This window comes from Ailuropoda melanoleuca, chromosome 12, assembly GCF_002007445.2.
Source record: "Ailuropoda melanoleuca isolate Jingjing chromosome 12, ASM200744v2, whole genome shotgun sequence".
Classification (NCBI taxonomy): Eukaryota; Metazoa; Chordata; class Mammalia; order Carnivora; family Ursidae; genus Ailuropoda; species Ailuropoda melanoleuca.
In genome coordinates this window covers 31762196-31773467 of record NC_048229.1, presented here as the reverse complement: position 1 = coordinate 31773467, position 11272 = coordinate 31762196, and the positions used below count along the sequence as shown (strand labels likewise).

Here is an 11272-nt window from a genome sequence, read left to right as displayed (position 1 = left end):
AAAAAAAAAAAAAAAAAAAAAAAGAATAAAATAAAAATAAAATGAGGCTTTTTCACTCCATTGACCCCTTCCTAGAATCATGCCTTTAAATGCACACAGTAAAACCCACAAGATGACAAGGGGGCCAATTATCCTGAAATCCAGCTATCAGTGTATTTAAAGCCGCCCCTCCCCTCCACGAATCTGTGACACAGTAATAAGGGCTCCTGTATCAAGACACTAATTAGAAAGAGCTGGGGGTGGGTCTAATCAGTGGTGAGTAAACAATCCCTGGAAATCTCCAATACAGCTACGATGAGGTGAAAACAGCCACGTTCCCCTCCGTGACAGTGACTCAGGTCCCGCTGTTCTCATTTGTGCTTTGTTACGTTCACGGTTGACAGAAACTGTGAAATCTCAGCGAAAGATCCAGATGTCATGTTTCCCTCCGTGTCCAAGTTCCCGGATCCTTCCAAATCTCACCTGAGCACACGGCGGGCTGAGAAGCCCCGGGGTTGGCCCCGAGGGGGAAGGGAGACGGCCCGTGTCAAGGTTTTGGAAGAGGACCCATCTCCTAGCTATAATAACAGAGTGGCCGCTAAGCCCCAGGCCTGTTATTAAATATATATATAATATACATACCGTTATGCGTTATATGTGATCATGTATTTTAATGATACACTATAATTATGTATAAAATGTACTATATTCATGCACCTCTTTATGGAATACAGTTGACCCTTGAAGAACAAGGGGGTGAGGGGTGCCGACGCCCACACAGTCCAAAATCCACATATAACTTTTGACTCCCCCAAAATTTCCATAATAGCTTACTGTGAACCAGAAGCCTTACCGGCAACATAAACAGTCGATTAACATATATTTTGTATGTTCTTTGTATTCTTACAATAAAGTAGCCACAGAAAAAAATGTTAAGAAAATCTTAAGAGGGGATCCCGGCTGACTTAGTCAGTAGAGCGCACGACTCTTGATCTCGGGGTCGTGAGCTCGAGCCCCATATTGGCTGGAGAGATTACTTACAAATAAATAAATAAATAAATAAATAAAACTTAAAAAAAAAAAGTTGCAGTCCTTCAATTGCTAGCCAGTCAAATCCTTTGTTAGTTAGGGTCCTGCTAGCAGCTCTAATAAATACTCAAAATATATAATACTCAGGCCTAATAAAAGCTTATTTCTAAAAAAAAATCATAAGAAAAATACATTTACAATAGCGTACTGTATTTCTCCAACACAATCCACTTCTACGTGGACCCATGAACCCGTATTGTTCAAGGGTCAACTGTATCTGTCTGTCTATCGATTGATCTATTCGGCTTTATTGAGATATTTCAGAAGCCATACCATTCACCCATTTAATGTGTACAATTCAATCATTTTAGTATATTTGCAGGGATGTGCAAACATCACCGCAAATATATAAAATAAATAAATAAATCTTTTTTTTAAAGATTTTATTTATTTATCTGACAGAGAGAGAGCACAAGCAGGGGGAGGGGCAGAAGGAGAGGGAGAAGCAGGCTCCCCACCGAGTAAGGACCCCTACACAGGGCTTGATCCCAGGACCTGGGGATCATGACCTGAGCCGAAGGCAGAGGCTTAACTGACTGAGTTAAGTTAACCCCCAGACGCCCCCCCCATTATGTACATTATTGTTTTCAACCAATTAAATATTTAACTGAGTGCCTGCTGGGTACTGGGCCCTGTTCTAGGCACTGGGGTGACAACAGTAAACAAAACAGACCCAAGATCAAGCCCCTGCCCGCAAGGAGCCGACATTCCCTCAGGGAGAGATTAAAAATAAGTCACATTGAAAATAAATACATGAAAATAGAATCGCAAAAAGAAGAAAAAATAAGGAACATCTCTATTCTGGGTGCTGGTGTTAAGTGCTAGGAAGGGAAAGGAAGTAGGAACCGGGGTTTGGGGGGAGGTCAGGGTAGGACTTACAGAGGCCTGAACAAAGACCCAAAGGAAGTGGTCCTATGTAGCAAGACAGATGGGGAAACTGAGGCTCAGAGAGGCAAAATCGCTTCCCTGAAGTTCTCTCGCAAGCAAGTAGCCGGGCTGGGATTTGACTCGAGGCTTTGTATGCTCTGACTCCCATGCTGAGAGAAAAAACCCAGCTCCAGACCTGGATTATAAGACCTGAGGTTTTGGGGTGCCTGGGTGGCTCAGTCATTAAGCATCTGCCTTCAGCTCAGGTCATGATCCCAGGGTACTGGGATCGAGCCCCACATCAGGCTCCCTGCTCAGCGGGGAGCCTGCTTCTCCCTCTCCCACTCCCCCTGCTGGTGTTCCCTCTCTCGCTGTGTCTGTCTCTAATAAATAAAATCATTTAAAAAAAAAAAAAAAAAAAGACCCGAGGTTTTCTAAGCACCTGCTAGGGGGCCAGGTGCAGTGCTAAGTCCTGAACAATGCCTCTGTGCTCTTTGATTTCACTTCTCTGGGACTCATTTATCTCATCTGTGAAATGGGGATAAGTATACCCACTTCTCAGGGACATTCTGAGAAGTCAACAAGTTAATGCTCTTAGCTAATGAGCTAAGGGCTTAGAGCAGCGCCTGCACAGAGGAGGGGCTCAGTAATCGTGAAAGATTAACTCAACAAATACGTACTGAGTCCTTTTGGTGTGGCTGGCACGGTGCTAGCCTGGGGACATGGCAGGAAACCACCCAGTTGGAAATCCCTGTCCGCAGAGGTTTTGTGTTCTTGCTAGGGACTTAAGCACAGAAATGTCGAATATTCAGAAGTGTGGAGGAAAATAAAGCAGTGATAATGGGTAGATGGTGGGGGCTGCCTTAAATAGGGAGATCAGGGAGGGCTTCTCTGAGGAGGTGACATTTGAGCAGACACGGATGAGGGGAGGGAGTGAGCTGTTCGGATTCCTGGGAGAAGAGAGGTTTAGGTGGACCGAACAGCAAGTGCAAAGGCCCTGAGGTTGGAGGGCTGTTGGCGAGCTTGAGAAGCAGCAAAGAAGCCAGGGTGGCTGGAGCAGAGTGAGCCGGGGGGAGAGGGAGGGAGGTGAGAGCAGAGGAAACCGGCAGATCCGGGTAGGGCATTATGGGCCCCACTGGGGGCTTTGGCTTTTATTCTGAGTTCTCAAGAGAGGAGCCAGAATGGGTGGTGGGAAGAGGAATTTCATGACCTCGGGTAAATTTTAAAAATATTATTATTGCTGCTGCTGTTGCTGTTGTTGTAAATAATAGTATTAATATTAGCATTCCCATGTTAAGAGGAGAGACAGAGATTGGGAAGGGAGTGGCGCAGTGTCCGAGGTGGAACGGATTCTGAAGCCAGGATTGGAAGCCTCGCTCTCACCGGTCTCTAGAAGCCGCCCTGCCATTCCCCACCAGGGGGCGCCAGAGGCCGGGCTCCCGGTTTGGGGAGGGGGGGCGCCTGGTCCCGCCCCCCCGCCTCTCCCTTCCCTCCTCCCCGCTCCGGGCCCCACCCGACTCAGACGGCTCCGGACGGGACCTCGAGCACAGGCCGCTCCGCGGGCGCCTCGGATCCCCGCGGGACCCCCGTCCAGCCCGCCCGGTGCAGCCGCCTGCGCGCCCGATCGGTGAGTGGTCCTGGACCGCAGCTGTCGCCTCCGCCCGGCCCGCAGAGCCTAGGAGCCTGATTATTCCCCTGCCGCCCCAAGATCCTCAGTCCCCACCCCCTGCAATGTTTAGCGGTGTCCCCGGTGTCCCCAGCACCCCGCTCCGGGAGACCTCCTTGTCTCCCCCACTCCCTCCAGCTCCTTCCAGTCTGTAACAGTGCCCCGTGCCCTCCTCGTTCCTTCTGGTCGTGCTCAGTTTCCCCCACTCCCAACTGGTCTCCCCATCCTCTCAGCCAGAAGAGATCCCCTCCTTGGAGTCTCCCTTTGCTGCCCTCACCCACCTCTGTTCTATTTGGTCCCTCTTCCCACTCAAGAGCTTCTCTCCTACTTCACCAACCCCACGGCCTGTCCAGCTACCCCAAAATGTCCCTCAGACCCCTCCCTGCCTGGGACACCACCCAGGGCGCCCTCCCTCTGCCAACATCCCAGTTCCCAGCTCCTACCTCTCCTTTACCTCTCTGACACTCTTTCCCCTCTACTCCTTTTCCTATTTATTTATTCATTTTCCTTTAAGTATCATTGTGATTTTATGGATTTTAACATTTTTGATTTGCAGGTAATTTTGATGCTCAAATCGTCCCATCTTTGGCCAGTAGGAGCTCCTTCAGGCTGGTCCCTGTGTCCCTGTGGCATGCCTCTCCCATCTTTGAGCACCTTCCCACTACCTGATCAGGCTCGTTTGTGCTTCACCTGCCCCAGCCTTGGAATCAGCCATTTCTCCAAGAATTCCTATTTTTTTGCTTTTTAATGGAAAATGGTATTTGGAGACTCCAATCTGAGCAAAACCTGGTTCCGTGAAAAGATCAGTAAAATTATAAGCTTCTACTTAGACTGATCGAGGAAGAAAAAGAAAAAGAAAGACACAAATGACTGATATCAGGAATGAAAGAGGGGACATCACTACAGATCCTACAGAGAATGAAAAGATAGGGACTATAAAGAGCACAGTCTGGGAGCTAGGGGTGCTTGTTGCTGCTGGGTTGGTAATTCTCTCTTCCTAACTCAGATAAGAGCACAGGTTCCAAGGTCAGGTGGCCTGGTGTCCCAGACTGAGCACTTTCTAACCAAGTGATCTTGGGCAAGTTATTGCTATCTTCGTGAGCCCCCTTTGTGAGTTAGAAACGTGGGGACAATAATAACCCTGCCTTACCACGTTGTTAGGAAGATTAAATGAGTTAGAGCAGTGTCTGCATGTAGTGATCATAAACGTTATTAATCGTGTGATCACCCGAGGCCCCTATGACCTGGGTGCACCCAGGCGCTCCTCAGCCTTATTTCTCACCTCTCCTGTGTCCAGCAACCCCCTCCACGCACTTCACAGCTCGGGGCCTTGACACACACCGTCCTCTCTGCCTGTCTTGCACGGTACCCCTGTTGTGCATGAAAGGGAGCAGTTCAAAAGTCGGCTCAGCCAGAGTTTGCTGATCCCGTGGTTAGTTCGCCATGTCCCCATCTGGTGCCCACAAGTCCACTGCCTGCCATTTCCCAGGCATCACTGGCTGCTTGCTGCCAGGTCGTCTCCTCCATGCGGGCTTTGAGTGGAAAGGGGCCCGTCTCAGGCCTGTTTTTGGATCCATAGCTCCTGACACATGGGGTGATTTCAGTGAAAATGTGTGAAAAGATGGCTGAGGGGAGGGAGGGAGGAGGAAGGATGGAAAGAATGAGCGGATGAAGGGAACATTTCTTCCAGGCAGCTTCTGCATCCTTCCCTTTGGCCATCGTCCCTTGGTCTCCCACCATCAGTCCTGCTTCTTCAATCATCCCACCTTTAATCTCTTTCTCTTCCTCCAGCTGGAATAATCGCCTTCTTCCTCCACGGAACTGTCACCTCCTGCCCTCCCGTGCCCCCTGCTGCTCCCCCTCTCCTCATTCGCCCCTCCTCCTCCACCCATTCCACCTTCCGTCTCCCTTGCTTCTCCTCCTTCTCCTCCGCCAGGCAGGCCCTCATCGACACCCTGCCCCCCTCTCCTGCAGGCAGCTCTCCCCTGCACGTCCCCCTCGGCGAGCCCAGTGCGCAGTGTGCGGCCACCATGTTCAGCTGGCTGAAGCGAGGCGGGGCGCGGGGCCAGCAGCCCGAGGCCATCCGCACGGTGACCTCGTCCCTCAAGGAGCTCTACCGCACCAAGCTGCTGCCCCTCGAGGAGCACTACCGGTTCGGCGCCTTCCACTCGCCGGCCCTGGAGGATGCCGACTTCGACGGCAAGCCCATGGTGCTGGTGGCCGGCCAGTACAGCACGGGCAAGACGAGCTTCATCCAGTACCTGTTAGAGCAGGAGGTGCCGGGCTCCCGCGTGGGGCCCGAGCCCACCACCGACTGCTTCGTGGCCGTCATGCATGGGGACACCGAGGGCACTGTGCCGGGCAACGCCCTTGTGGTTGACCCAGACAAGCCCTTCCGCAAGCTCAACCCTTTCGGGAACACCTTCCTCAACAGGTACGCAGCTCAGGTCGAGAGCCAGGGTGCAGCTCCCCGGCCCCCATCCCTGCCTGTGTTGCTTTCTTTTGCGCTCCAATTCCCTCCTCTCTTCCTGCTCCTCCCCCTTCCTGTCGCCTCAAGGGGTGCAGGGAAGCCAGTGGAGCCAGCCTGCCTGGGTCCACCTCCTCTCTACCTGGGCGGCCTTGGCCAAGTGACCTAACCTCTCTGTGCCTCTCTTATCCACATCTGGAAAATGAGGATAACCCTAGTCCCCGCTCACGTGTAAAGTGCACAGCACAGCACGTAGCACACAGTAAGTGCGCAGCAAACGTCAGCTCTGGATTTGTGTTTTTTAAGATTTTATTTATTTATTTGACAGAGATAGAGACAGCCAGCGAGAGAGGGAACACAAGCAGGGGGAGTGGGAGAGGAAGAAGCAGGCTCACAGCAGAGGAGCCTGATGTGGGGCTCGATCCCATAACGCCGGGATCACGCCCTGAGCCGAAGGCAGTCGCTTAACGACTGCGCCACCCAGGCGCCCCTGAATTTTTTTTTTTAATAGTTCTTATTGTCTGTCCTGATCTTTCTGGATTCTTCCCTTCTCTGTACCTGATTCGCCCTCTGTGCGGTCCTGGTTTCCCTTCTAGGGGTCCTCTCCTCCTGCCTCTCCCTGCGTTGACCCCGATTTTCCCTCTGCCTCAGGTTCATGTGTGCCCAGCTCCCCAATCAGGTCCTGGAGAGTATCAGTATCATCGACACCCCGGGCATCCTGTCAGGCGCCAAACAGAGAGTGAGCCGGGGTGAGTGGAGCCAGGCTGCTGGGTCTGAGGGAGGAGGCGGCTGGGCCTCTGCTGGGCCTCGGGCCTGTGACAGCTGGCCCTGAGCTGGCCGGGCAGCAGAAGGGAGCCGGTGGAAGGCTGTGATGCCCCGTGTCTGTGCACGTAGAGGGCCCGGGGAGGCGTGTGCACGAGCACGTGAGAGCAGGCGCAGCTCCGTGTCTGGGCTGGTCTAGAGGGTGCGGAGGGAGAGATCAAGAGAGACAGAGGGAGACACGCAAAGTTAGACACAAGACTCCGAGCGCGGGCAGCCGTACGGAGACACAGGAGACCCAGAGAGGAAGCAGAGGCCTAGCAGGGAGGCCCCAGGCCCTGGGCATTCTCCTGGCTCCACCTCTGGACCATAGATGGGGCTGAGCAGGGGTTGGGAGGGGGAATCTGGGCGTGGGCCAAGGCCGGGCCTGGAATTTATAAACAGCTGTGCAGGGGGAGCGGCGGGGGGTGAATTCCAGCTGGGCCTCCGGGGGAGCCAGCCCCCACCCCTGCCCAGCCCGCTCAGCATCTGCGCCACCCCCCACCAGCCACCCCGCAGTTTCTGTCCCGCGCTGGCTCGGCGTCGAGGCCTGGGACTGGGGCAAAGGAGGCTGGGACTGGGGCAAAGGAGGCTGCGTTGTGGGGCAGAGGGGACGGGAGGCTGGGCCAATGGGCAGGGCGGGAGCGCGGAGGGTGACGGTGTCCCTGGCTGCTGCCCAGCGGGCGCGTGTCCCCCTGGGAGACAGGCAGGGGGCAGCTGCAAAAGCGATCGGAGGGCGAGCTGCCAGCCCGAGGGGGGAGGCAAGAGGGCGGGCTGGGAGCTCCGGGGGTGCCATGGGGGACTGGGCCTGGGAGAGCAGAGGGGAGAGCAAGAGGGGTGCCAGGTGGGGGACCAAGGTTGTGGGGAGGAGGAGAGAGTAGAGAAATGGGTCTCTTTCCCTGGCAGATTGAGTAGAGGAAGAGAAGAGTCTGTCAGTCTGTCTGGGTGGATGTGTGTGTGTGTGTGTGTGTGTGTGTGTGTGTGTGTGTCTGGGAGCCAGTGCCTCTAATTGTAGCTGGATGTCACTTTGTGTGGCTCCGAAGGGCTCTGGGGACCGTGGGGGACTTTGTGGGATTGTGCATGACTGTGTCTCTGCGCAATTGTGCTGTGAAATGCACCTGAATGTGTGTGTGGAAATGTGGATGACTTGGTGTGTGTCTGGGAGAACGAGTCATGGTGGGTATGACTCTGAGGTTGTGTGTCTGTGTGTCGGGGGCGGGGTGCTTGTGGTTGTCCCTTTGTGTGACCTGTGTGGCTGTGTAGGACTGCGTAGGACTGAGGGGATTTTGTTGGACTGTGTGTGGCTGTGTCTGAGTATATCTCTGTATATGATGTTGTGTCTTTGTGTGTGTGCGCGCGCGCGCGCGCGCGCGCGAGAGAGAGAGAGAGAGAGAGAGAGAGAGAGAGAGAGAAGAGAGAGAGAGTCTGGGAGTCCGCAACTTGGAGCCTGCGGCTATGCTTGTGTCTGGATGTGGGTGCACACATGCGTGCCCTGGAGGGGTGCGTGGCTGGCTCTGTGTTTCAAACCTGCGTCCACACTTGTGTGTGACGGTAGCCTGGTGGCGCCTCGGGTACGTCCCACTCCAGGATCTGCTGTGGTTAAGTCGCGGGCTTTGGGCGAGCGCTGCGCTGTCCCTGTCTCAGTCTCATCTGCCAAAGGAGAATCATGATAGCGGCAGCCCCGTGTGTTGCACGGAGGGCTCACATTAAATGTCCAAGCCGCGGAGTACTTTGGGTGACACACAGTAGGCGCTGTGGATGTGCGGACAGCTGTGTTCCTGGTGAGTGTCGTAGCTGTGCGCCCCGGGGACGCTGCCACGATTCTCGTTCCCACACTGATTCAACCTCCCTCCCTTCCTCCCGCCCCGCATGAGACACACTTTCCAAATCCTGGCCTCTTTGTGTGTGTGTGTGTGTGTGTGTGTGTGTGTGTGTGTGTGTGTGTGTGTAGACGTTGGGGAGGGAAGTGTGTCCCCCTCCCGCACCCCATCCAGTCCCCAGGGGCCATGAGGAGCCTGCTCCCTCCTTGGCAAGTTGTGCCCAGCCCCCGCTCCTACCCGTGTGTCTTGAGTCAATCCCTCAAACTGTCCGTGCCTCAGTTTCCTCATCTGGAAAATGGGGATCATAAAAAAACTTGAAGATTCGACTGGATGATTCAGGGAGAGCAAACAGTGATGGCAGGGGGTCAGCGGTGGCTCCCTGTTCTGCCAGGTAACTCCTTGTCCCCCAGGTCACCACCGTGTCCCCCGTTCTGAGAAGCCCTCCCTGACCCCCCCCCAGGCTGGGTCAGGTGCCCCCGCTGGGCTCCTAAAGCTCTCTGGGCTCCCCCACCCCGGCCTGACCACTGAGGGGGATGGGTCTGTGTCCTCAGTGGACTTGTGGACTCTGAGCCGGATGAGAACAGGACCGGCACTGCTCTGGGGACAGTTCCCGAAGGAGCCCCCGCTGCGTCCCCCATGTGTCACAAGGAATACTTGTGGAGCACTTGCTGTGGTCCCAGATTGTGTTTGCTTGTTTCAACTGTTTATTTTTTTTAAGATTTTATTTGTTTTTAGAGAGAGAGAGCAGGGGGAGGGGCAGACAGACGGGGAAGGAATGAGAATCTCAGGCAGACTCCACACTGACCTCAGAGCCTGATGCGGGGCTCGATCCCACGACCCTGAGATCAAGGCCCGAGAAACCAAGAGTTGGGTGCTTAACTGACTGCACCACCCAGGCCGCCCCTGTTTTAACAGTACAGTTTACATGCCTTAAGCTCACCCATTTTATTGTTTTTAAAAGATTTTATTTATTTATTTATTTGACAGAGAGACAGCCAGCGAGAGAGGGAACACAAGCAGGGGGAGTGGGAGAGGAAGAAGCAGGCTCCCAGCGGAGGAGCCTGATGCGGGGCTCGAACCCAGAACGCTGGGATCACGCCCTGAGCCGAAGGCAGACGCTTAACGACTGCGCCACCCAGGTGTCCCAAGCTCACCCACTTTAAACAGGCACTGTTTTAGGCTCTTTATAGAGAGGCTCTTATTGCATATCGTGTATTAGCTCTTTTATATTCTTTTACTTTCCACGACAGCCCTCCAGGTCACATTCCGTTATGACCTCCGTTTTACAAAAAAGGAAACAAGTTCAGAGAGGTTTCCTACTTGCTTAAGGTCACATAGCTAAGAGGGGGCAGAGGCAGGATTCAAACCCGGGACTTCCCGACCACCGAGCCAGTGCGTGCTCCCTCCCCCAGCTCTCTCTGCTCTCCTAAGCATCGCTTGTTGAATGCATGAGTGAGCAGCAAAAGCAAAGGGTGTGAACGAATGAGTGAATGAGGAAGGAACGAATGAATGAAGCCAGTTGTTGAGAAAGGTGTTCCATGAAAGGCAAGACTTGTCTCTGAGTTCTCTGCGGTATTTCTGGGTGCCCAGGATAGGGCCTGGCACACAGAAGACGCTCTGTAAATATTGTTAAATAAACTCAAAATATTTACCATCTGCTTTGGCAAGAGGAAAGCCAGAGCCAGCGTGAACTCTTTAGTTGCCGGATTGTGGGGCGATCCTCAAGTCCTAGGGAGGGGCTGGGGTGATGGAGGCACTTGGGAGATCCAGGGGTGGGGGGGTTCATAGATGCATAGAGACTCTGCTAAGAAGCACTTCAGTATTTTAACAACCTGTACATCTGGACTCGTGCACGCCACTAATATCTGCCTAAGGAATGAATGAGAAGGGGGCGGGTGATTGGCCTCTGTGGCCAGATGGCCTGAGGGCCGGGGGCCAGAGTGATGGGGCAATTCTGGGGCCTGGGGGAGCCACAGCCATGGGATACTCTTGGGGCCTTGGCTGTTTCGCACAGAGAAGGGTTTCGAAAGTCAACAACCTGAACGTCTGTACAGTCCGCTCTCCATCCGAAGGAATGGATGCTTGCGAAAGGCTGGAGGGTGGGGGGCTGACCTCTGCCCTTCACGGGGTTTCCACTGCGTACCCCCAGGCTACGACTTCCCGGCGGTGCTGCGCTGGTTTGCGGAGCGCGTGGACCTCATCGTCCTGCTGTTCGATGCGCACAAGCTGGAGATCTCCGACGAGTTCTCCGAGGCCATCGGCGCCCTGCGCGGCCACGAGGACAAGATCCGCGTGGTGCTCAACAAGGCGGACATGGTGGAGACCCAGCAGCTGATGCGCGTCTACGGGGCGCTCATGTGGGCGCTGGGCAAGGTGGTAGGCACCCCCGAGGTGCTGCGTGTCTACATCGGCTCCTTCTGGTCCCAGCCCCTCCTGGTGCCCGACAACCGGCGCCTCTTCGAGCTGGAGGAGCAGGACCTCTTCCGCGACATCCAGGGCCTGCCGCGCCACGCCGCGCTTCGCAAGCTCAACGACCTGGTCAAGAGGGCCCGGCTGGTGCGGGTGAGCAGCGTGCGCGGGGGGGGG

The 11272-nt window shown here is 54.5% G+C and overlaps 1 protein-coding gene across 2 annotated transcripts in view; it reads left to right on the top strand.

Annotated features, from left to right (window-relative positions):
• The first annotated feature begins 3434 nt into the window (after positions 1-3434).
• The window catches only part of EHD2 (EH domain containing 2), a 16686-nt gene continuing 8848 nt past the window's right edge, over positions 3435-11272 (top strand). Inside the window, exons 1-4 of one of the 2 annotated variants that reach the window (XM_002917884.4) lie at positions 3435-3562; positions 5576-6035; positions 6720-6817; positions 10836-11248. In XM_002917884.4, coding sequence (XP_002917930.1) covers positions 5632-6035; positions 6720-6817; positions 10836-11248 — 915 coding nt within the window. In that variant the 5' untranslated portion in view covers positions 3435-3562; positions 5576-5631. Of the gene's footprint in view, positions 3563-4157; positions 4194-5575; positions 6036-6719; positions 6818-10835; positions 11249-11272 lie in introns of those variants that run through there. The other variant, XM_034637955.1, reaches the window with a different exon arrangement.